General features: G+C 39.8%; 1 protein-coding gene across 1 annotated transcript in view; it reads left to right on the top strand.

Moving 5' to 3' along the window:
• The window catches only part of ANK3 (ankyrin 3), a 335,126-nt gene that overhangs the window by 257,102 nt on the left and 55,797 nt on the right, over positions 1–22,227 (top strand). Inside the window, 6 exon segments of the mRNA XM_082721630.1 lie at positions 2,407–2,631; positions 5,465–5,483; positions 5,485–5,508; positions 5,510–5,527; positions 5,529–5,622; positions 21,613–21,824. Of these exon segments, the coding sequence (XP_082577756.1) occupies positions 2,407–2,631; positions 5,465–5,483; positions 5,485–5,508; positions 5,510–5,527; positions 5,529–5,622; positions 21,613–21,824 (592 nt within the window).

Here is a 22,227-nt window from a genome sequence, read left to right as displayed (position 1 = left end):
ACTTTGGATATATTTTTTTACGATCTTATTTATTTGACAGAGAGAGTTCACAAGTAGGCAGAGAGGCAGAGAAAGAGAGAAGCAGGCCCCCTGCCGAGCAGAGAGCTAGATGCGGGACTCAGTCCCAGGACCCCAAGATCACGACCTGAGCAAAGGCAAAGGCTTAACCCACTGAGCCACCAGGCGCCCCGTACTTTGGATATTTTTATATCAACATGAATATCTGCTCAGCAGATATAGATCTTTTTCATATAGATATATTTTTAGTATTAGTAACCTCGTCTGACCTAGGCAGTTCCTAAGCACCCTTAACACAAGAGTTTTTGTTCAGTGGCTCACTTAGTAAGCATTTATTATGTCTTTGGGAACTGTGCTCGGCTCTGCAGGTCAAGCAGTGAACAAGACAGGCCTGATCTGAAATACCATTCTATATGGTTGGCATCAGCTGTCATGTAAACACTCCAGTGTTTATTTGTACTAATACAACCAAATTTTCAAACCCAGAGTTTATTTTTTTGAAGTTTTATTTAAGTGATCTCTACACCCAGCATGGGGCTCAAACTCATGACCCCAAGATCAAGAGTCAGATACTCCACCAAGTGAGCCAGCCACATGATCCCCAGAGTTTGTCTTGAATCATGTCTAATCCATTCTGTTGCTTTTACTCCCAATCAGGAGTTGATTTTCAGTACTGACTGCTGAGAAGGATCAGGTTTTGTCTTGGGCTTCTTTATAAAGTTGCCCTGTTGTCTTCATTACTGAGTAAAGGTCACGCTAAGTATGTGTATGTCTAAGACAGTGTGGGCTCACCAGAGCAGTCTCACGTGAGCCTTGTTATCATTTAGCACTGGAGGCAATTAATTGATGTGGACACTTGCACAAGGAAACAAGTACCTCTGTCTTTGACTTGGGAGTTGTGTGTTTGTCTTGTTTTGGAGGAGGTCAGTCTCTTCCCCTCTTACTTTGAATACGATACTGGTTCCAGCCTCTCGAAGTAGGTCTAATGTTAAAAAAAGAAAAAAAAAAATCCAGAGGAAAATTGCTTAATCTAAAATAAGCAGAAGCGTGTGAAAATGATTCCGCCTAACTGATGACCAGAGTTGGTTCTGAACATCTGATTGGCTAAAAATTGAGCCCCATGATATTGCCTTTCTCCACGGGAATGTCAGACCAGTTTGCTTTGTTGGAGAGGTTCCTCTTCTGAGGTCCAGAAGCATCACTCTTAAGGAAAGGGTCCCCAGCTTGGACCTCCATGCAAAGTCCTAAAATCTGCTTGTAGGATGTTAGAACTGCATTTAGATGAGATATAGTTAGTAGAACATTTTGATGGAGGGGATTATTCCCTCCCCTAATACTATAGCTATTCAGATAATCTTCTACTTATCAACATGTGGTGCTGCTCCAGTAATAAGCATATTTTCACATGTGAACGTTGGAATGCAGAGGGACAGATGTTCTCCTGTCTGACTTACACTCTTCCGTATGTTGGACTCATTGGTGTATATTCACTGGAGTGCTTTGTAATACCAGAGATTTGAGGAGGATGCTCTAGGAGCATGTGATAAGAATCAGGAATTAGGATATGCTATAACCCAGATAAGATACTAATAATTTCCTTACACTTTCATGTCTACATGCAGACAAGTAATTTTTCTCCATTAGCTTTAATAGAAAGACCAGTGACAGAATTATAATGTACCATTTAGAGACATTTTCTAAAGGCTGTTCAGTTCTGAATGGCTGTACAGATACTTAAGTGGAGGCTATTTTAAACAGTATTAATGCCAAGTTTATACAGAAAAGACTAAATCCCTTTCCATCAAAATTGCCTGAGCAAAACTAGCCATCTGCTTTTATTCTTATATTTTGCTTTGTGGTAGTAAAAATTAAGAGTGTGCGGTATGATTCGGTATCTATTTATTTTATGAGTTGTGCATGTTAAGACATACCGTGGAGTTTCATCTGACTTGTTAGGGAGAGAAATGCCATAGTCAGCATCTGGCTAACTCCACCAATAGTTAAAATGACAGCTGAAGTCATTCACAGAGGCCACATAGAGTGGTCTCAGTTCGGGTTTTTACATGCGTGACACTCCTGTAAGAGCCAGTTTTTAATCCCAGCTTGGAAATGTTCACTGTTCCTCAATCTGAGCTTCTGACAAAGTGGCTGGCTTCTGTGAGGCCAGCGTCCCACCAAAACTAAGTTTTGTGCCCTGCTTTCTGCCCAGTTCACACGTCGAATGCATGTTTGATGTGACTCCACCGTATTTACTTCCAATGTATTTTTAAAGAGAGGAAATGATAGCTACATTGTCTGTCGTTTTAAACCCTAACGTTTAATCTCAAAATCTCCTGTGAAGATGGCATGTTTCCCTCCTTGACTTCACCTCCGGTCTTCTCCCCGCAGGTTCCTGGTTAGCTTTATGGTGGATGCAAGAGGCGGCTCCATGAGAGGGAGCCGTCACCACGGGATGAGAATCATCATCCCTCCACGCAAGTGCACGGCGCCCACCCGCATCACCTGCCGCTTGGTAAAGAGACATAAACTGGCCAACCCACCCCCCATGGTGGAAGGAGAGGGATTAGCCAGTAGGCTGGTAGAAATGGGTCCTGCAGGGGCACAATTTTTAGGGTAAGTCATTTGATCAATTTTTGTCTTGGCCCTTGTGTGATACATTTGATTTTCTTTGCCCTTTTTAAAAACTCAAGTAGTTAACGCTTAAAACTACTTAGTTGGACCATTGCGACGGAGTACACCTTTCGTGGAGTGTCAAAGGTCCCAAAAGCTGTGTCATTCTCTGAAAAGCTAGTAGGCTGATACTTCCTTAACTCAGTTTGCTGGTCAAAGCTTTTACTAACCACGAAGCATGTTCTCTGCTCAGTGAGTGCACGGAACCCCAGCGGCCCCCCGTGGAAGTCAAGGCACCATTCTTAGGGAAAAATATAGATGGCGGAACTCTGTCACCACGTTGAATAAATGGCTACTATGGGTACATGTCTTTTTTAAAGATACTTTTTAGGGAACTTAATCCATAGTGATATGGGCTTTTGCAAAAAAAAAAAAAAAATGAATTCATTTTCTGAGGTGGCACTTGGGTGCAAATGAGGCAGGCTCTGTCGTGACGGACAGTGTGTTCACGATTTCCCCTTCTTGTTTCTCTTCCTGCTGCATGGATGTTATTCAGTAAACTGCATCTTCCTACCAATCCTCCCCCTGTAAATGAGGGCGAGAGCTTGGTTAGCCGAATCCTGCAGCTTGGGCCTCAAGGAACAAAATTTATTGGGTAGGATCTTTATAGACAAGATACAGAATGTCTACAATTCTTTTTTCCATTTTCAATTTTTTTCTGTCACACCCATGGTCTTCTTCTTGTCTGAATTTTATTTTTATCTTTTCAGTTTTTAATGCTTTCAGTTGATGTGTGTCACTGAAAGAAACAGGAACCATAGTGGCTTGACTTAGCTGTAGCACTGCTCCCTCCCCTGTGCTTTCCAAGCATGTGGAGTTCACTGCGAGCCCCCCGCTTCATAAATCTGTGCTTCTGTAAACCTTTCTTTATTTTGAAATGTTTCAACTGGTTATGATAGTCTTTAAGACAGACTGACGATCTAATTTCAACGCAGCGTTAAGAGAAGGTATTTGGAGGCTTTGAATCAACATTTGCTGTAAAGGATATATACATGTGTGAATATATATGTGTGTACATATATATATATATACATATATGTACGTGTCTGGAGTTACAGTTTTTTTAAAAGTACGTACTTATGCATACTAAGTAATCTTTATGGGCTTTGAGAAAGCCAAGTCCTCAAGAAGTAAACTGAATTTGATTAAATGTTGGGAATAGAAGATATGTAAAGAAAGCCAACGAGGCAGCAGATAGAATACTCTACTGAAGTTATTAAATTGTCTTGTTTTGTTTTGTGTAAGCTGAAATGTGTTGGTATTTGTTGTTTGTTTGCTTGTCTGTCTGATTGGTGGATTTGCCTTGGCAGTCTGCATGAAGAGACCTGTTATGAAAAGTTATGCTTGGCTTTCACCTTGGTCAAAGGCCCTGGTTCATACCTTCTCTCCAGTATTGTTGAATGTCCTACACAAAGCCACATTCTTTAAATATTTACAGAGACAGTATCTGATACATTAACCTGCAAAGATTGTATCTAGTTCTAAAAAAAAAAAAAAAAAAATTTAATGTCAAATCAGACATAGTTAAAACTATGTTAAATATATTAACTCTTGAAATTATTAACTCTCTCAGGAATACGTGATTTTGTTTCTATCAAAAAATAAAAAATTTTAAATCCTTATATATAAATTCATTTAGGATTATATAAAAAAATAAAAAATATATATAAATATAAATTTTTAAATCCTTAATTTGAGTTCATTGTAATTATTTTGCCAAAAGAAAAATTGTATTTATCATCCCACTTTAAGTGAATGCTTTTGTAATAAATGAAATGCTCCTATATTCTTATGTTATTGGATCATTGCAATGCCTCTTCCTTTATGTGCTCTTACCTATTTAAACCTATGTCTCTTATTATGACCTGTACTTAAACACATAGGTTAAGAGGTGAGGTTACATACAAACTCTGTAGGAGAATAATGATACTGTCTACTTAAATGTCATAAAATAAAGCTGCACAATCCAACTACATAAACTGTGTGTGATTGTGGTCTGCTTACTTCCATCCATCTTTTTTAGCATTTATCCTACTTTAAAAGTTAACAAAATTATTCCTGTGCTCGACTGGCTGTCTTCAATTTGCAGCCATCCTGTCCACATTCTTTGGCAAAAGGACACTGTCAAAAATTAATGTGTGGCTATATTACAATTTCAAGCCGACAAGTGCTTTTTCAGAAGTTTAATCTTCCTGTGCAGGTTATACTAGAGTTAGGAAGTGACGTTGCCCACTACCATTTCACAAATTAAAAACGAGAGAAAGGAAGTCACTGTTGGAGTAAATGACTATGTCGATTGATCATTTGCTTGCTAAGGGACAAACACCTGTGATCTTTCGAAGCAGGAAATCTACAGAATTTCTCTTTTCAAAGAAATGACTGTGTCCTTTTAAATCATTAGCTTTTTTGCATAATATAATATAGCTATTGTGTTTTTAAAAATGGACCAACTTTCTTATGGTCTGTTTTCATAACTTTCAATTCCTTGATTCAAAAATCCTGTTTATATGTGCTGAATATTTTCCCCTTATTAAATCAAAATGCCTAACTGGCAGTAGGCCCTTATGAATTGTTGGTGAATGAATGAATGATGGCATGTTCTCAGGCTTCTAACATATTATTTAATTAGCAAATGATTCTGCAGCTTTGAAGTTATTCCCAACCTTAGTGGCACCTCTGATTTTTAAATGAATACTGTTGATGACACTGTTTTTGAAAATATGACACTACAAATATATTTCATTTGATCGCAAAATAATGTGGATTTTTCTTCCAGCCCTGTCATAGTGGAAATACCCTCACTTTGGGTCTATGCGAGGAAAAAGAGAGAGAACTCATTTGTTCTTCGAAGTGAAAATGGTGAGACGTGGAAGGAGCATCAGTTTGACAGTAAAAATGAAGATTTAACCGAACTGCTGAATGGCATGGACGAAGGTAATTATGACGACTCCTTGTCTCTGTAAATGTCAGCAAGTGACGATCAAAGGCCTGGCCGCGTTGAAGTTCATGCCGCTGAAGGGCGTGTTCTGACCCGGGAGTCTGCAGCCCCGGCATTTGTTGCTGCTTTCTGAATCTCAGGCAGGAAGCTCCTTTTAATCCGACAGCCTTTTTTTCTCACAATACTAATGTACAGATAGTACATTGATGATTCTTTCAGTCTCTAGTCAAATAATGTTCATCTTTCCAAAACCCAAGAGAGTCTTCTAAGTGCAGGACGTGTAAGGGGGAGGTTAATAATGGTGGAAGGTATGCAAAGCATGCAGCACATTTTTAAGGAAATACGTTTGCATTTTATTTTTGGAATTATTATTTCTGGATCCTTTCCTGTATCTCCGTTTTGTTCCTGAGGATTTCAACATTCTTTGCAAATTTTTAATTTCTGTTGGGCAATCATCACCGAAAAAAAAAGTTGCAGGCTAGTTATTGGAGTCTGGGTCGTGTTCTGTGCCTCCTAGTAAGCCCACATGGCAGACCTGTCACCGTCATTGGAGCATGGCCCTCCCGCAGCTGTCTGACCCTCAAAACCAAGCAGGTTTTCTGACCAGATGCTGGGAATAGACTTGTTTTGAGACTAGGTACTTGATGCGAGGTTTCCTTTAAAAAAGGTCAAAAGCAATCAGAGACCAAGTTCACCACAGAGTGAATCTTTATACTGAGTTCCTAATCACTACAAATTCAGCAGTTCTAAAGAACAGCTTTATTGGAGATAAAATTCACATACCATAAAATTCACTGTCTTCGCATTGAATTTCCTGGCTTTTGGAAGGCATCTGCATAGTCTCCTGGTTTCAAAGAAAGGACAAAGGAGCTGGACCGACTCAGGTATGGGAGGGATGACCGTGGGCAAGTTCTTTGGTCCCTGCAAGCTTCTCCCATTTCTGTAAAATGGAGGTCACCTTCCTTCCTCTGTAGGGTTGTGACTGGGAAAAAATAATCCTGTGAAGCCCTTGTGAGACACAGCCTTTGACACTCCGTAAGCCATCAGTAAATATCAGCTGTTGTCACTATTCATTCTAGAGGGGAGAATTGCCCTGCCAGAGGTTCTGTATAAGACACGGTTCATCGCAGCCAACCAGGACTTTAAAGATGTTTTTACAGTGAGGTAGAAGGAAACTTAGAGTTGTTGAGTTTCTACCATTCATGAGGCAGTGATGAATTCCTTATATGAAAACTTAAAACTAAAGTATAGTACTATAAAGTAGATAGTTTTAATCACACTTTACAGGTGAGGGAATGGAAGTTCTGAGTAGCAATGCTGGCATTGAAATCTTGTCCTATCTTGTTTTCAAAGATGTAACCATACCCCACTGATTTTAGAAGTGTGTGTCCTATGGAGAAGAAAATAAACTTAAAGAGGAAATTCCTACAAACCTAGATTTAAGGTCCAGAAGAATAGTCCTATTTGTATATGATACTGACATTTAGATCACATGCCATCTATAACTTCAAATGATTTCTAACAGGAACATGCAGTGGTAATTGAGATTTCTAATTTTTATTACCTTAATTTGAAGCATGAAGTGTAGTCATTCTCTTATAAGGAAATTGATAAGAAAACACAATTAAAAGCTTTGAAAAGGGGGCACCTGGGTGGCTCAGTGGTTTGAGGCCTCTGCCTTCGGCTCAGGTCATGATCTCAGGGTCCTGGGATCGAGCCCTGCATCAGGCTCTTTGCTCAGCAGGGAGCCTGCTTTCTCCTCTCTCTCTCTCTGTCTGCCTCTCTGCCTACTTGTGATCTGTCTGTCAAATAAATAAATAAAATCTTAAAAAAAAAAAAAGCTTTGAAAAGAATGCGTCCTAGGGAATGAATTGAATTAGCATTTTGAAAATAGTAAAAGAATATAGATGAGTCAGGATTTAAAAATGGAGAGATGAGGAGAAGTAGGTCTTCCAGAGAAGGTAGTTATTTTGATTTAAGGACAATAGAATATATAAATATTCTCATGTTTCTAGTGTTTTTTTTTTTTTTTTAAAGATTTTACTTACCTCTTTATTTATGTGAGAGAGAGAGAGAACATGAGCCGGGGGAGCGGCCGAGAGAGAGGGATAGAGAGAATGTTAAGCAGATTCCCTCCTGAGCATGGAGCCTGATGCAGGGCTCGATCCCACAACCCTGAGACCATGACCTGAGCTGAAACCGGGAGTTGTTTGCTCAATGGGCTGAACCACCCAGATGCGCCCATGTTTCTGGTGTTTTTTAAATGCCAGCATCATAGATCACTGGTGATTGAAATGTAGCCTCTGTTCCACAAGGATTTTCTTTTTTTTTTTTTTCTTTTTAATGGATAGCTACCTTAATACTGTAAGCTCCTGAGGGTAGGGCACGTGTCTTAACCACCTTTGAACCCCCAGTATCAGACACAGCACTGATTTAGGCTCCCTTGCACTGCTGGTGAGGGGCAGGAAAAGGAACCTCCTTAAAATTATTTAGCTCTCTGGAGGAAACGTCCCCGTTAGTCTGTTTCCTCTACTCCAAACATCATTAATGTTAATCTCCAGGAAAAAAAAAAAAATTAAAGAGGAGCATTTACTTTGAGGAAAGTTTTGAGAAAGTAACAATATTCTAGGAAGAATCCTGAGCATTCTAAAACAATGCCATCCGAGAGAACTTTATACGATGGTGGAAATACTCTGTATGCATGCTGCCCAACGGTAATTGCTAGTCATGTGATTTGGGAGTACTGCAAATGTGACTAGTGCAGCTGAGGAGGGTAATCTTTAATTTTGTTTCATTAATTTCAGGTAGCCAAACATAGCCACTTGCTACCGCATCAGACACTGTAGTTCTAGCAAAGACACTGAGTTCTAATATGTTCTCCTTTGTTTTTGAGTATGGATTATAGTATGTCCTAACAGTTACAAGTGGATTTTTTTTTTTTTTAAATTCTTAAGGTTTATTTATGGAAGGGACTTCCATGATCTCTTGCTGACTTGTGTTCATTTTGTTTTGAAGAAACCAATTTTCAAATAGGAATTCGTCCTATCTTTGCTTCGTCAGTGATGCCCCCAGTGCTGCCGTACTCAAGGCATCTCTCAGATGTTTAAAAGAAATGATGATTTAACCCTCCATCCCAGATTCTGTGCATTATCTTGGAAATAGTAGAAAGAGTTTCTTTGCTACAATTTTATTTTTTAAAATATTTTATTTTTTTATTTGAGAGAGAGAGAGCACACACACATGAGCAGTGGGGAGGGGTAGAGGGATAGGGGGAAGCAGACTCCCCGCCAAGCAGGGAGTTCAATCCTAGGACCCCAAGATCATGACCTGAGCCAAAGGCAGACATTTAACGGACTGAACCACCCAGTTGCCCTTCATAAATGTCTCCTTTTTAACCCTCTTACATAAATGAATCCTGCTTTATAACTAATATAACTTTATAACTAATCTTAAAACCCAAATATTTAAAAATCATCTTTTTTTTTAAAGATTTTATTTATTTATTTGACAGGCAGAGATGACAAGTAGGCAGAGAGGCAGGCAGAGAGGAGGAAGCAGGCTCCCTGCTGAGCAGAGCGCCCGATGTGGGACTCGATCCCAGAACACTGGGATCATGACCTGAGCCGAAGGCAGAGGCTTTAACCCACTGAGCCACCCAGGCGCCCCTAAAAATCATCTTAACCCATATTTTGATAACAGATTTTGACTAAACACAATCATGAAAATGAGGTTATGGTTCTGTAGTATTTCAAAACATGCAAAGCCTTTCCAAATGCACAATTTAGTAGTTAGAATTGAGGAGTTAGAATAACTCAGTAGTCAGAGCAACTTCAGGGCAAGATAGGTTCAAGGAAGAGGATAATTTTCCCAGTGTAATGTGGTTAGGATCAGGATCTGTGGACGTCCCGTAGACTGGAATTCCCATCCTGACCCGGTGCGACCCTAACCAAGCACTGAATCTCCCTAAACTTTAATTTCAGTCTGTAAAGTGAAGGTCCCTCACAGAGAACCAAGGGGAAAGTGACAAGCTAATGTAAGTAAAGTTCTTCACCCAAGCCCGATACATGAGAACCGTTCAGTCTGTGGTAGGATTCATTGCCGCTGCCTGCGTACAGTTGTGCAGGAGAGTAGGTCGGAGCTAAAATCCTGACTCTTCTCCTCCCGAGCCATCTGCTCCAACAATGGCTGCAGGACAAAGTCTCTTAACCTAATGTTCCCAAGTCAGTTACCAGCAGGGCGGTGTCTGCCCCTGTGGCTCCCTCTTCCAGGTCACATAAGGCTAGCCGAGGCCCTGGTCCTGGTTCTTACCTCCCCATCACCACTACCCAGTCAGGAAATCTAAAAAGATCTGGATCTAGACTTCTAAAATGCAGACTTCTGCCTCCAAATTTAGCTGTTTCTCTGTAATACTCCTTCGCCTTTCTGTGTTCTCAAATGAAGGATGTCTCTGAAAGTGTTCTGTGTGGAGTAAAAATGTTACATAAATGTTAGCTGCTATTTAAAATTTCCGTGACTCATCAAGGTACCATCTTAGTTCTTCTGTGACTCAAAAGGAGATGAGATGCATTCAGGAAAAAACTGTCATTGCAAAATACAGTGGAATTAAGATTAATTTCTGCCACTGGTGAGCCCAGAGACAAAAGCGTATTGATGTTTACGCTAATGAAGCAGGTGTGTTAGCAAAGCTCCTACTGAAGTAAGAGGCTAGAATGACAGAAAACAGGTGGTCTGGGTATGACGAACCTGCTGTTACCGCTAGGATATCACGTGGCAGGAACAACTTTCCTCTTTGGCAGCAGACATAGGTCTTGTTCAAGCACTTGTCATGTCTCTGCTGAGAAAAAGATAGTGCAACATGCAAAATATTCATTCTGCTCCCCCAAAAACATCATCTTTAAAGTGCACCAAGTTGAATCCACTTCGTAATAAGTTTGTTTAAAATCTTCAGTTAATTGAGCTCATGGAGTTCCGTTGAACGTGTTTAAAATTGTGCCTCCAGTGCTAGATCCCAAGGGGTGTTTTGTAGTTTGTGATTTTGCTGGAACTGGGAGTATTGATTAGCAGAAGAATCCCTCATCGTTGGAGGTCTCAGAATTGCAGAGCTCGAGAAGTGCTCCCATCCTGCGCCATCACTGTGGTCACCACTAGCTGCGTGTGGCTCAGAGCACGTGGAACTATACACAGAGATGTGCTATGAGTGGAAAACATAGCAGATAGGCAAAGTATATCCCACCCCACAAATCTATATCTGATTAATAATTTTTACATTAGTTACATGTTGAAGTGGCAATATTTTAGATATTATGGGCTAAATAAAAAATAATATTAAAATTAATTTTAATCTGTTCCTTTTTATTTTCCCAGTGTGGTTATAAGGATATTTAAAATTATAGGGGCACCTGGGTGGCTCAGTGGGTTAAGCCTCTGCCCTCAGCTCAGGTCGTGATCCCAGAGTCCTGGGATCGAGTCCCACATCGGGCTCTCTGCTCAGGGGGAGCCTGCTTCCTCCTCTCTCTCTCTCTCTGCCTGCCTCTCTGCCTTCTTGTGATCTCTGTCTGTCAAATAAATAAAGAAAAATCTTTTTTAAAAAAAGGATATTTATTTTTTTTAAAGATTTTATTTATTTATTTGATAGAGATCACAAGTAGGCAGAGAGGCAGGCAGAGAGAGAGAGAGAGGAGGAAGCAGGCTCCCTGCTGAGCAGAGAGCCCGATAAAAAAAGGATATTTAAAATTACAAATGTGGCTTGCATTATATATTTTTTTTAGATAATGCTCCTCTGGACAGTGTGTAGACTCATGTATCCACATTTATTAGGTTTTAAAATCAAGATCATTGCTACCTAAGCATCACAAGAAAGCTTTGAGGATATAAGGATTATGCTGTTATTTTAAAACCCCAGCCACTGTATTGGAATCAAGTATGGGTGAAGGTCCCCAAACAATGCTACAAATGCCAGGAAAATGTTTCCTTGCTGTTGTCATTGCTTCACTTTCCCATGATACAGAGTGAAAGTTTAAATAATTTATTATTATTATTATTATTAAGTAATTATTAATTATAATAATTAAAGAATTATGTTATTTCTTTTTGTAAATTGGAGCAGGAAAGAGAAATTGATAGCTATAATGTTATATTACTAGAAAACAAATTTCCCATAAGTTATTATCTAACTGTAGCAACAGTAACTACAGAAAATACATACTTTTCAGTTAAAAATTGCAATTTTGGTTCATCTCGGTTGAACTTGTTTTTAATTTATCAGCCAGGAGACAAAGAGTAATCTTAAAGCCTCAAGTCCCGATTTTAGCAATAGCTGAGCCCTGAGAAGTGAAATGCCTGGCTTAATGTTGTACACAGCACCATCTGTTGGACAGATCTGTTAACAAACTTGAAAAATTCTGAAGGAAAAAGTAAAATTGAACTTAACCAAATCGAAATTGTGTTACGGGCGGGGGGAGCAGTGCATACAAAATAGTGTCTGGTAAACCATAACAAAATACTGACTGACTTTCTATCGGTGGCCATGAAATTTAGTTTAAATCAGTTGCATGACCACTATCACATTGCAGAAGGAAAGGAACCTGTGCTAGAACAGTTTCCCACACCGACTGGCCAACAAATGAGAATGGGACCAAAGCAAATGAGCATTAATAATGGATAATAATTTATGGATGCCTGTGTATGTGAATTTGCCGGCATTTACATGTCTTTATGAAACATTTGTGCGTCAAAACAATGACGTCAAACCCCTGACCCACATGTCAGACAGAAGGGGGCTCTTAGCCTTCTGAGGACAGGAAAGCAAGTCTGAGAGATTGAGTGTAAGCCTTACTAATTCAGTGTAGATGTGGCTGGAGACCAGTATGGCAGACACAGCAAGTCTAGGCCCCCTGGAGTTCAGTGTGTTTCTGTATCTGCTGGACACAGTCTTACTGATTTATGGTGTTCAGCTTTCAAACATTATATATGATCCTGGTTTTGAACACAGGATTATATGGTTTGTCTTCCTGGATGTACTAGTAGTGGTTTAAACAAAAGGTAGAAGAAAGTGACATAAGGGAGCTAATCGCCTGAAAGCCATGCTTTTTTATTTACCTAAGTGGAAAAGTAAGCAAATATGGAAAAACATTTTCCTGGAAAATACACATAGAGAAGCAGATGCAGAGAATGTTAGGTTTCTGCAATCCTGGAGGAAAACCCTGGAGTGATTATTCTGACATGACCAGACACCCGCTCCCTGACTTCTCTCCCAGAAAGCCTTCCCTAAACCCCAGAGTAAGTGAGATCCACCTGGTAAATATGGCCACAACACCTGGCTGGTCATCTTCTGTAACAAGCAACTTTGAATTTTGCTGTCTTCCTTGATATGCTGTGAAGTCCCTGTGGAGAGGGACTGGCCCTGACTTGTTGTCAGCCATATGCCCAGTGCCCAGACAGCTCTTAGCACAGGACTGTCATCTCACCATGCTGAATGAATGGAAATATGAATGCTTTGTATCCAGGCATCTGTCCCCACTTTCAACAATACATTTTCTTAATACTTCAATGACCCATACCCAAGAAAGAATGCAACTTTCTAAAGGAAGGGATACAGCCAAATGAGGAGAGGAGGTCTGGGTGGCAGGTAAAGGGCAAATAAGGATTAGAAATTCACTTAAAAATACTTATAAGGAAAAAAAAACTTTTAAGAAATAGGATTGTCGGGACACCTGGGTGGCTCAGTTGGTAAAGCAGCTGCCTTCAGCTCAGGTCATGATCCTAGCGTACTGGGATCGAGTCCCACATCGAGCTCTTTGCTCAGCAGGGAGCCTGCTTCTCCCTCTGCCTCTGCCTGCCTCTCTGCCTGCCTGTGCTCGCTCTCTTCCCCTCTCTCTCTCTGATAAATAAATAAAAATTAAAAAAAAAAAAAAAGAAAGAAATAGGATTGTCAGAAATTATATAGATTGCTAAAACTGGAGGGGAAAACACGTAGATACATCATTGTTTCAAGACATGCCTCATCATTAACACTCAATACATTGTACAAATCTGAGTAATGAAGATGTTGCATCTTCTTGCATAGTTAAAGATGTAAAATAATGCTGATCCAGGCAGACATAAAGCAGATGCCAGAACTGAATAGAATATAAGTTAAGTTACTAAGAGTGTAGTGGCGCCTGGGTGGCTCAGTCAGTTGAGCGTCTGGCTCTTGGTTTCAGTTCAGGTCATGCGTGATTTCAGGGTCCTGGGATTGAGCCCCGTATGTGCAGCGCTAGGGGGTTCTCTTTCTCCTTCTTCTGGTCCTTCCCTGGCTCTCTCTCTCTCTAATAAATACATTAAACTTTTTAAAAAATTACTCAAATTATAGATGTGCATGAGATCTCTCTGTACTCTTTGCAACTTTCCATGACGCTATAATTACTTCAAAATAAAAGTTGATCAAAATTGAAAAGATTTCTATTATGTTTACATTAAGGAAGAAGGGTCAGTTGTACCACTTGGTTTTGGGTTTTTTTTCCTGCACCATCTTGGACAGGCTTGTTACAAAATTTGATTATTCAGGTGAAGATGAACTTGAATTCCATGGAGGTGAATGTCCACAATTTTCTGAAATATTTGAGTGACAGTATTATAAGTACTCTGCTCTTCCACATATTCGATAGCCAGTGATGAATGATACAGACTTGTCTTTTATTTCCTCCATTTCTTGCACAGCAGAAAATGCCACTATAATCAGGGCTTTCTGCTCATAGAGTGGACTAGTAAGAAGCCATATCACCTTCTGGACCAGGATATCTGTGTATCTGTCCATTACTCATCCACTTATCAACCACCACCCCTGTGCTAGCTGGTCTGCAAAGACACTGTGTTAAATAGTGGGCGAAGTTCATGTCTATGTGACTTCACTCCTTCTCCCCCACCCTCCTGGACCTACCTTCTAAGCTCTAAAGCAGACAGGTCACTTTGGGCAAGTCACTTCCTTTCTTGGAACTTTAGACATCCTCTTTACCAACTGCTATGTGGGCGAAATAGTAACTCACCTGCCACAAAGTTAGACATTCAGTAAGTGTAAATTTTTAACGTTCTGCCTGACCAAAACTACCTGTTTCAAATATACCTCTTTCTTTTCTCTTTAATCTTATTTTCTTGTGAAAACAGTAGCAGATTAAACAGAAGGGGTATTCAGGGTCCTTTTGTAGTCTACGGCATTATCAATTACCCCAGGTAAGAAGCTATTTCTATGTCATTTTCTCCTTTAATTGTATAGCTACCAAAGGGTATAGAAAATTTTTTTAAGAAGCAAAGCCATTTAAAACTAATGGATATTATTGCCCCATAAGCTTTTCTTCTCATAGTGAACCATCCTTAGATGTTTTTCATAGGATCCTCTTGTCATGTTTTTAATAATTTGGGTTCTGAGTTTTTAAGGACAGATACTGGTGAGAGTCTACTAAGAAGACTTCACCTCCTACAGGTATCAAGTCAGAAAGTCTCCTGAACTGAGTGTGAAAAGTAACTTTCCAGGTGCCCTCCTCCCCCACCCTGGCCTACCAAGTCAGAATCTCCACAAGAGAAGGCTGGGAATCTGTGCCTTTAATAGATATCGCTGGTGTTGCTCATAATCTAGCCAGTTTGAGGCACACACAAGCTGGGTTCCCTTCGGGGATGAATGGAACACAGGTATCACATTTGTAGAATTTTTGGGGGGGTTTATCTATGTCAAGAGTGGAAGCAAAGCAAAGATCCTTGGCAATACATTCCTGCTCTCTGACCTAAGTAATAAACCATTTTAAAATCTGAATACAAATAAATTCAGTCCTGGAAAGAATATTGGCATTGTTCATTTTTACATTATCAAACTTTATCACTGTTTGCCTGGAAGTCTGACTTTCCTGACATACCTTTGTAGTTTGCAACATAGAACTTTCAGATGAGTTTGACACCCTTTGAGTAAACATCCATTAAGTCAAAAGTAATTTCTCTTATAAATACATGGATGTAATAAAATTTACTGTGAATTAAAAAGTAGGAAGACAAGAGTCACATCCTACATACAATTAAAAAAAAAAAAAACTGTTAAAGAAGGAAATAGTAACCGGTCTCTACTACTACATATATTTTAAAGCAAGATTTAAAGAATTATGTGGTTCTTTGGTTCAAAAAGTATGAGTCTTATTGATTCCCACTGAGGTCTTTGTTCAGTGGATACTAGTTGCATACCTACAATGTACCAGGCCTCAATCAGACATCAGTTAATTTAGTGTAATTTAACTGGTCACTTCACATTTTCTGAAAAGAAAATCTGATTTTAATATACATTAATAGTTTATCAAAATTATAAATAGAATAAAAATCCTCGTGATAAGGTGCTCATGATGGGGGATGTGGCCGGGGGTCAGGGATTCCCAGTAGCTGAGTGTAGAGAGCTTTCCTCCCTCCCGCTGACTCCCCTAGTCAGCTGGGTTGTTAGTTACCTGAAACACACAGCTAAGATCATTTCATGACTCTGTTTCAGTTTCCTATTTTTAAAGTGAGAAATAGAGAAAATATTGCTTGAGTTGAATCTATAAAGTGTTAATACTCTGCTATATCATTTATTATATTTATGTACATCATACTATTAAATACTAGTATTAGTATCCTTACCCATGTAGTAGTACACAAGTATACAGTCATTATAATTTTCCTCTTCTTTCCCCTTCCCTGAAATTTTGTATGAATTGTATGAATTTATACAGAGACGTGTGGAGATGGGAATTAGTGGATTGTGATCACATTTTTTATTTTTTGCAACTTTTCCATTTAATATGGACTGGAGATTTACATATTAAAATGTACGCTTCTACCCCATTCTTTTTTACTGCACAGTATTCCATAGTATGAATATATCATAACTTAGTTAACCTTTGTCCTGTGCGATGACCAGTAAGATCTTGTGATAGGTTTTCAGGCCGTAAGAATTCCATGGTGATCTTACTGCCTGGTTTTCCCTTTGTGCTCTTGACTCTCACCGTTTCCCAGCTGTCTCCATCATTGTCTTACTTACACAGCTTTCTCTGTGCGTAATAGCCCAGGCTTCCACTCTAATTGTTAGAGATTATGCTTCTTATAAACCAATACTTAAATACTTTTTGTAGTTTTTACATTTGTATTGACTTTTATTCTCAGAAAAAAAGTTAAAGATAAGTACACACAGAAAGAGAATGTGACCTGATTGAGGGGAGGTATCTTTTCTCCATTTCATCAGGCAGAGGCCTGGGATTCTGAGTAATTCAAGAAGGCGATGTGTGTATCCTCCTGTTTAAAGAATGTTGCTTGGGGATTCCAGTGTCCGAAATTCACACAGTAGTTGTTTCTTTGGACTGAGGCTTATCTTTAAAATACCTGTTGGGGTGCCTGGGTGGCTCAGTGGGTTAAAGCTTCTGCCTTCGGCTCAGGTCATGATCTCAGGGTCCTGGCAGCAGGCCTGCATCTGGCTCTCTGCTCGGCAGGGAGTCTGCTTCCTCCTCTCTCTGCCTGCCTCTCTGCCTACTTGTGATCTCTGTCTGTCAAATAAATAAATAAAATCCTTTAAAAAAATTAAAAATAAAGTAAAATAAAATACCTTTTAATAAAATACCTATTAAAAGGGGCTCCTGGGTGGGTCAGTTGAGTGTCAGACTCTTGGTTTTGGCTCAGGTCATGATCTCATGGGTTGTGGGATCGAGCCCCGTGTGGAGCCCCGAATCTCCTTGAGATTCTATCCCTCTGCATCTGCCCCTCTTCCTGCTCACGTGCTTACTCTCTCTTAAATAAATAAATAAATCTTTAAAAAAAAATGTTAAAAGACATCATTGAAGATCAATAATTATGCAGATTTTAATGGTGACAGAGAAATTGCTAGAAGGTTTAAAAGAGTGGGTACAACACAGAGTGTCCCAGAACCACTGGCAAATCCTAAAAGACGTTAGACGTCAAGTGGGGAGTTAGAACCCCAAGCTTCTCCATTTTCCACTCATCTGCTGCATCTGAGATGGACATGCTCGCTTTCTATTTGTGGTGGTTTTAGTGCTTTATCAAGGGCAACAGAGCAGAAGCATGGCCTGGGTGCCCCCATGACACAAAGGGGCCACTCTTCCCAGTCCTTAGCTATTAGAGTTTCCAGGGGTGACACGGCTGTCTCCCCCTTAACTCTGCACAATTGTACATGCGGCTCTCTCTCTCTCTCACACACACACACACACACACACACGCACGCACGCAGCTAAGAAGAATGTATTGCTCCAAGTTCCTCAGAAGGTGCCTCGCTGCCCCTGGTGGGTGCAGACTGATGTTGAGGAAATGTCATATTCACAGGATGCGCGGCTTGTTACACACAGAGTCAGGAAATTTGTCTTGTTTGAAGGATGTAATTTCATAGCACAGTCTTCCTAAACTGCTTGCACTCTATGGAGTCCGAAACTATTTCTAAAGGAGAAGGTAATCATAAGTTTGAGGCTGAGGTAAAAAATAAAAATGTCTGCTTAGCTGAGGCTGATGGCTTACACAGCAACTGAGACAAATGATCAGAACTCTCTCGGTTCTGGTAGTGAATTATGCAGCATGAATTATGAACTCTGGGAACTCAGACTTTTTAAAATAAGCCAAACCATGGGGAGGGAAATACATCTGCTCTGTATGGAAAACTTTGATTTTGTCAATTGCTGAATAGGTGAAAACTTCTGCAGAATATTTTCCCGAGCAAATCTTTGTTTCCTTCTTGTCTTTCTACAGTAACCTTTTTTTTAATTATTTGCCTTTGTTTTATTTTCTTTCACTAAGAACGCAATATTTAGTTTTGAACAGGGCAGAGGAGAAGCAGATGGTCACGAAACAAAATAGGCCAAATTCTAGTTTCATTCTGATATGGGTGGAACCCTGTTTCTCCCATTTGCCAATTAATTTGGTGTTCCCACCTCAGAGTTTGATGATTAATCTATAAAATGAGAAAATGTCCCTGATCCATCTATCTAACCATCCATCTTACCTTTTTATAAATTGCTAGTTCGGAATAAGCCATGATCTCAGTCCTATGATGAAGGAGGCAAACATGTTCATAGTTAAAAAAAACGGGGGCGCCTGGGTGGCTCAGTGGGTTAAGCCGCTCCCTTCGGCTCAGGTCATGATCTCAGGGTCCTGGGATCGAGTCCCACATCGGGCTCTCTGCTCAGCAGGGAGCCTGCTTCCTTCTCTCTCTCTCTCTCTCTGCCTGCCTCTCAGTGTACTTGTAATTTCTCTCTGTCAAATAAATAAATAAAATCTTGAAAAAAAAAAAAAAAGGGTAGGACGTGGGGCGCCTGGGTGGCTCAGTAGGTTAGGCCGCTGCCTTCGGCTCGGGTCATGATCTCAGGGTCCTGGGATCGAGTCCCGCATCGGGCTCTCTGCTCGGCGGGGAGCCTGCTTCCTCCTCTCTCTCTCTGCCTGCCTCTCTGCCTACTTGTGATCTCTCTCTGTCAAATAAATAAAATAAAATCTTTAAAAAAAAAAACGGTAGGACGGATACTGTATGTTTCAGAGGTTTGAGGAGAGGGCTGTTAGGAGTAACAACAAAAACAAAACCAACATCCCTCTCTGAAATTTGGGAATTTTCCCTTAATTTTGTAGCAAACCTACCCCAACTATGTAAACCCACTGTCTTCTTACGTCCTCACCTCCCTGGGCCCATTCCTCTCAAGTGGCCCATTGCTAATGGGCTTAGAATGTCTCTAATGCAGATTTTTCTTGTAAAAGTAGACAAATGTGCAGATGACATTTTTCCCTGAAAATGATCAGACTCTGCGTTTGGCTCTGCATCTTCTTCTTTCCTCACTTTATATGCTTTATACCAATGAGTCACTACCAGCCTGGCTCCCTCCTCCCCTCGCATTTTTCACCTATTATTACCTCTTCAGAGACAGGTTTCCCGGTCATCATGTTACAATAACTTCTCCCTCCCTCACCCCCATGATGTCCCCATATAACTGTCTTATCATGATACTTCCAGTTCTGCCTTACAAATTTATTTTTCCAAAAATACCCTTGGCTAGTCTCAGATATTTATGTCGTATCTTGTTTAAGTCAGTACTTCCATGCAAATTATCAAGTTTGAGCTTTTTAATTTATATTTTTCTGACCAGTTTTCAGCTTTTGTGAATCGCTCATTTACAGTATTTTGCCATTTTCTGTTGGCTCATCTGTCATCTCTGATAACTCAGGAGCCGCCATGGGGATTGAGCCTTTCGATCCATTATGTGTTGAATGTGGCTGTTATCTTTTCTCATTTCCCTTTTGTCTTTTAAGCTATTTTTACCATGGAAAACTTTACGTATTTATAGTCAAAACGACCTTTTAGGCTTCTGGGTTTCCAGTTTTGAATACAAAAATTTCTGCTAACCATGGCTGAAACATTCTCTTGATTGTTTTATGGTAACACTTTAATTTTTTTAAGTAGTTAAGTCTTTTATCCAGTGGGAATTTATATTTATATATACTAAGATATCGTGATTTAGCTCTGTTCTACAAATAGATTTTCATTTGTGTCAGTGCCATCTTAAATAAGACCTCTTTCCCCCACTGATTTGAAGTTTAAATATATGACTTTGATTTAAATATATTCATTTTAAATACATAATATATAGAAGTAGATATATATGGACTTACATATACACCATGTATATGTGTGTATATATATAAATTTAAATCTATTTCTTGCTCTGTTCTTATCCCTCTGACCTATTTGTCTAATTTTATATATATATTTCTTAAATTTTTATATGTCTGTCCATATAACTTTTATTATGATACTTCTAGATAAGTTTTTAAATCTTACAAGATAAACTGTCCCTCACAAAGCTAATTTTCCCAAATACTCTTGGCTAGTCTCAAATGGCTATTATTTCATATGATTTTAAAAACCATTTATTTCAGTTAAACTGACCAGCATTATAATAAAATCTGGCTTTTGGAAGAGAACCCATCGGGCTGCACTGTAGGGGATGAGTTGGAGTCAGGAGAGGCGAGTGGCAGGGAGATGGTTAGGAGGTGACTCAGTGATCCAGGCAAGGCAAAGAGGGTTCAGACAGACTGGCAAGAGAACAAGCCATTGCCACGTGGAATCAGCTCGACGTCCGCCTCTCGATGTGAAGTATCCAGGAAAGTGAGTCGAACTATTAGACAGGAGGACTAGACAAACTAAGTCCATTACCAGAGTTAGGACAAAGGGGAAGAAGTAAGTTTGGCAGTGGACAGAAGGAATGACGTGTCCATTTGTGGACAGGTTGAGTTTGATGCATGAAGGTTATTGGTGGGTGGACAGAGATTAGAGATGATGATATTAATCATTTGGGCAATATCTTTTTTTTTTTTTTTTTTTTTAAAGATTTTATTTATTTATTTGACAGAGATCACAAGTAGGCAGAATGACAGGCAGAGAGAGAGGAGGAAGCAGGCTCCCCGCCGAGCAGAGAGCCCGACGCGGGGCTCGATCCCAGAACCCCGAGACCATGACCCGAGCCGAAGGCAGCGGCTTAACCCACTGAGCCACCCAGGCGCCCCCATTTGGGCAATATCTTAAAGAGGATTTCAAATAAAGTTTTAGAGCCTTTTAGACATCCTTAAGTTCTTACTTTCTTGTGAGGCCCTGCTTTTTTCTCACTCCTGCTTTGGCCGTTTGAGGGTATATTATTGTAAGTCATCACAGAAGGAGGTCTCTCTTCTTAAAGAGTAGAGAGCTCTGTTCATAGGAGGTAACATTTCAGTTTTTGAAGACATTCGTTCCTCTTCAGTAGAAGCACTTTTCTACAATACTCTATATGAATAGCGTTTATAGTATCTTTACAAATCTTTAAATTATTTTTAAAGTCACTGTAGCTTTCTCTCCATCCTTGAAACTCCACTGAGACTACTGGATATGTCGTTTTTAGCTATCAACATTACACATCAGTTTATCTTAAGGTATCTTAGGATAGGCTTACTCTCATGGCTTTTTCATTCATTTGTCTTTTCAGAACTTGACAGCCCAGAAGAGCTAGGGAAGAAACGGATCTGCAGGATTATCACAAAGGACTTCCCCCAGTATTTTGCCGTGGTTTCGAGGATTAAGCAGGAAAGCAACCAGATTGGTCCCGAAGGCGGAATACTGAGCAGTACCACTGTGCCCCTTGTCCAGGCTTCTTTCCCAGAGGGGGCTTTAACCAAACGGATTCGAGTGGGCCTCCAGGTAACATGTGCAACATGTTGTGTAAGAGCGTGTGAGTGTTTGCTCCACTCAGAAAACAGTTGTTGTAACTCATCCTGATGGTATTGCTAATCAAAGCCCTGGGCCATTTGGGGATTCATTAACCTATTTCGAAATGAAAAGCGCTAAGTATAAAGTAAGCTTGGTGGCTTATTCAATAAAGGTACGTATTTTAGGATTTTTCTTTTAAAAGCATCACTTGGGTCTGATGAAAGATTGTTCTGTTAACCATACGTTATTGGTACTTGGAGTGACAGGAGCTCCAAAGAGCAAATACACCATTAAAGAAACAAACCACATTTGCCTTGGTTTATAAGAAAGACACCATTTCATAAAAATCAGTAATAAGGATACTTGCAAGCTTTCAGATTTTGATGGAAGTACA

The sequence above is a fragment of the Mustela nivalis genome, assembly GCF_964662115.1.
Source record: "Mustela nivalis genome assembly, chromosome: 2".
Classification (NCBI taxonomy): Eukaryota; Metazoa; Chordata; class Mammalia; order Carnivora; family Mustelidae; genus Mustela; species Mustela nivalis.
This window is presented reverse-complemented; position numbering and strand designations above follow the sequence as displayed.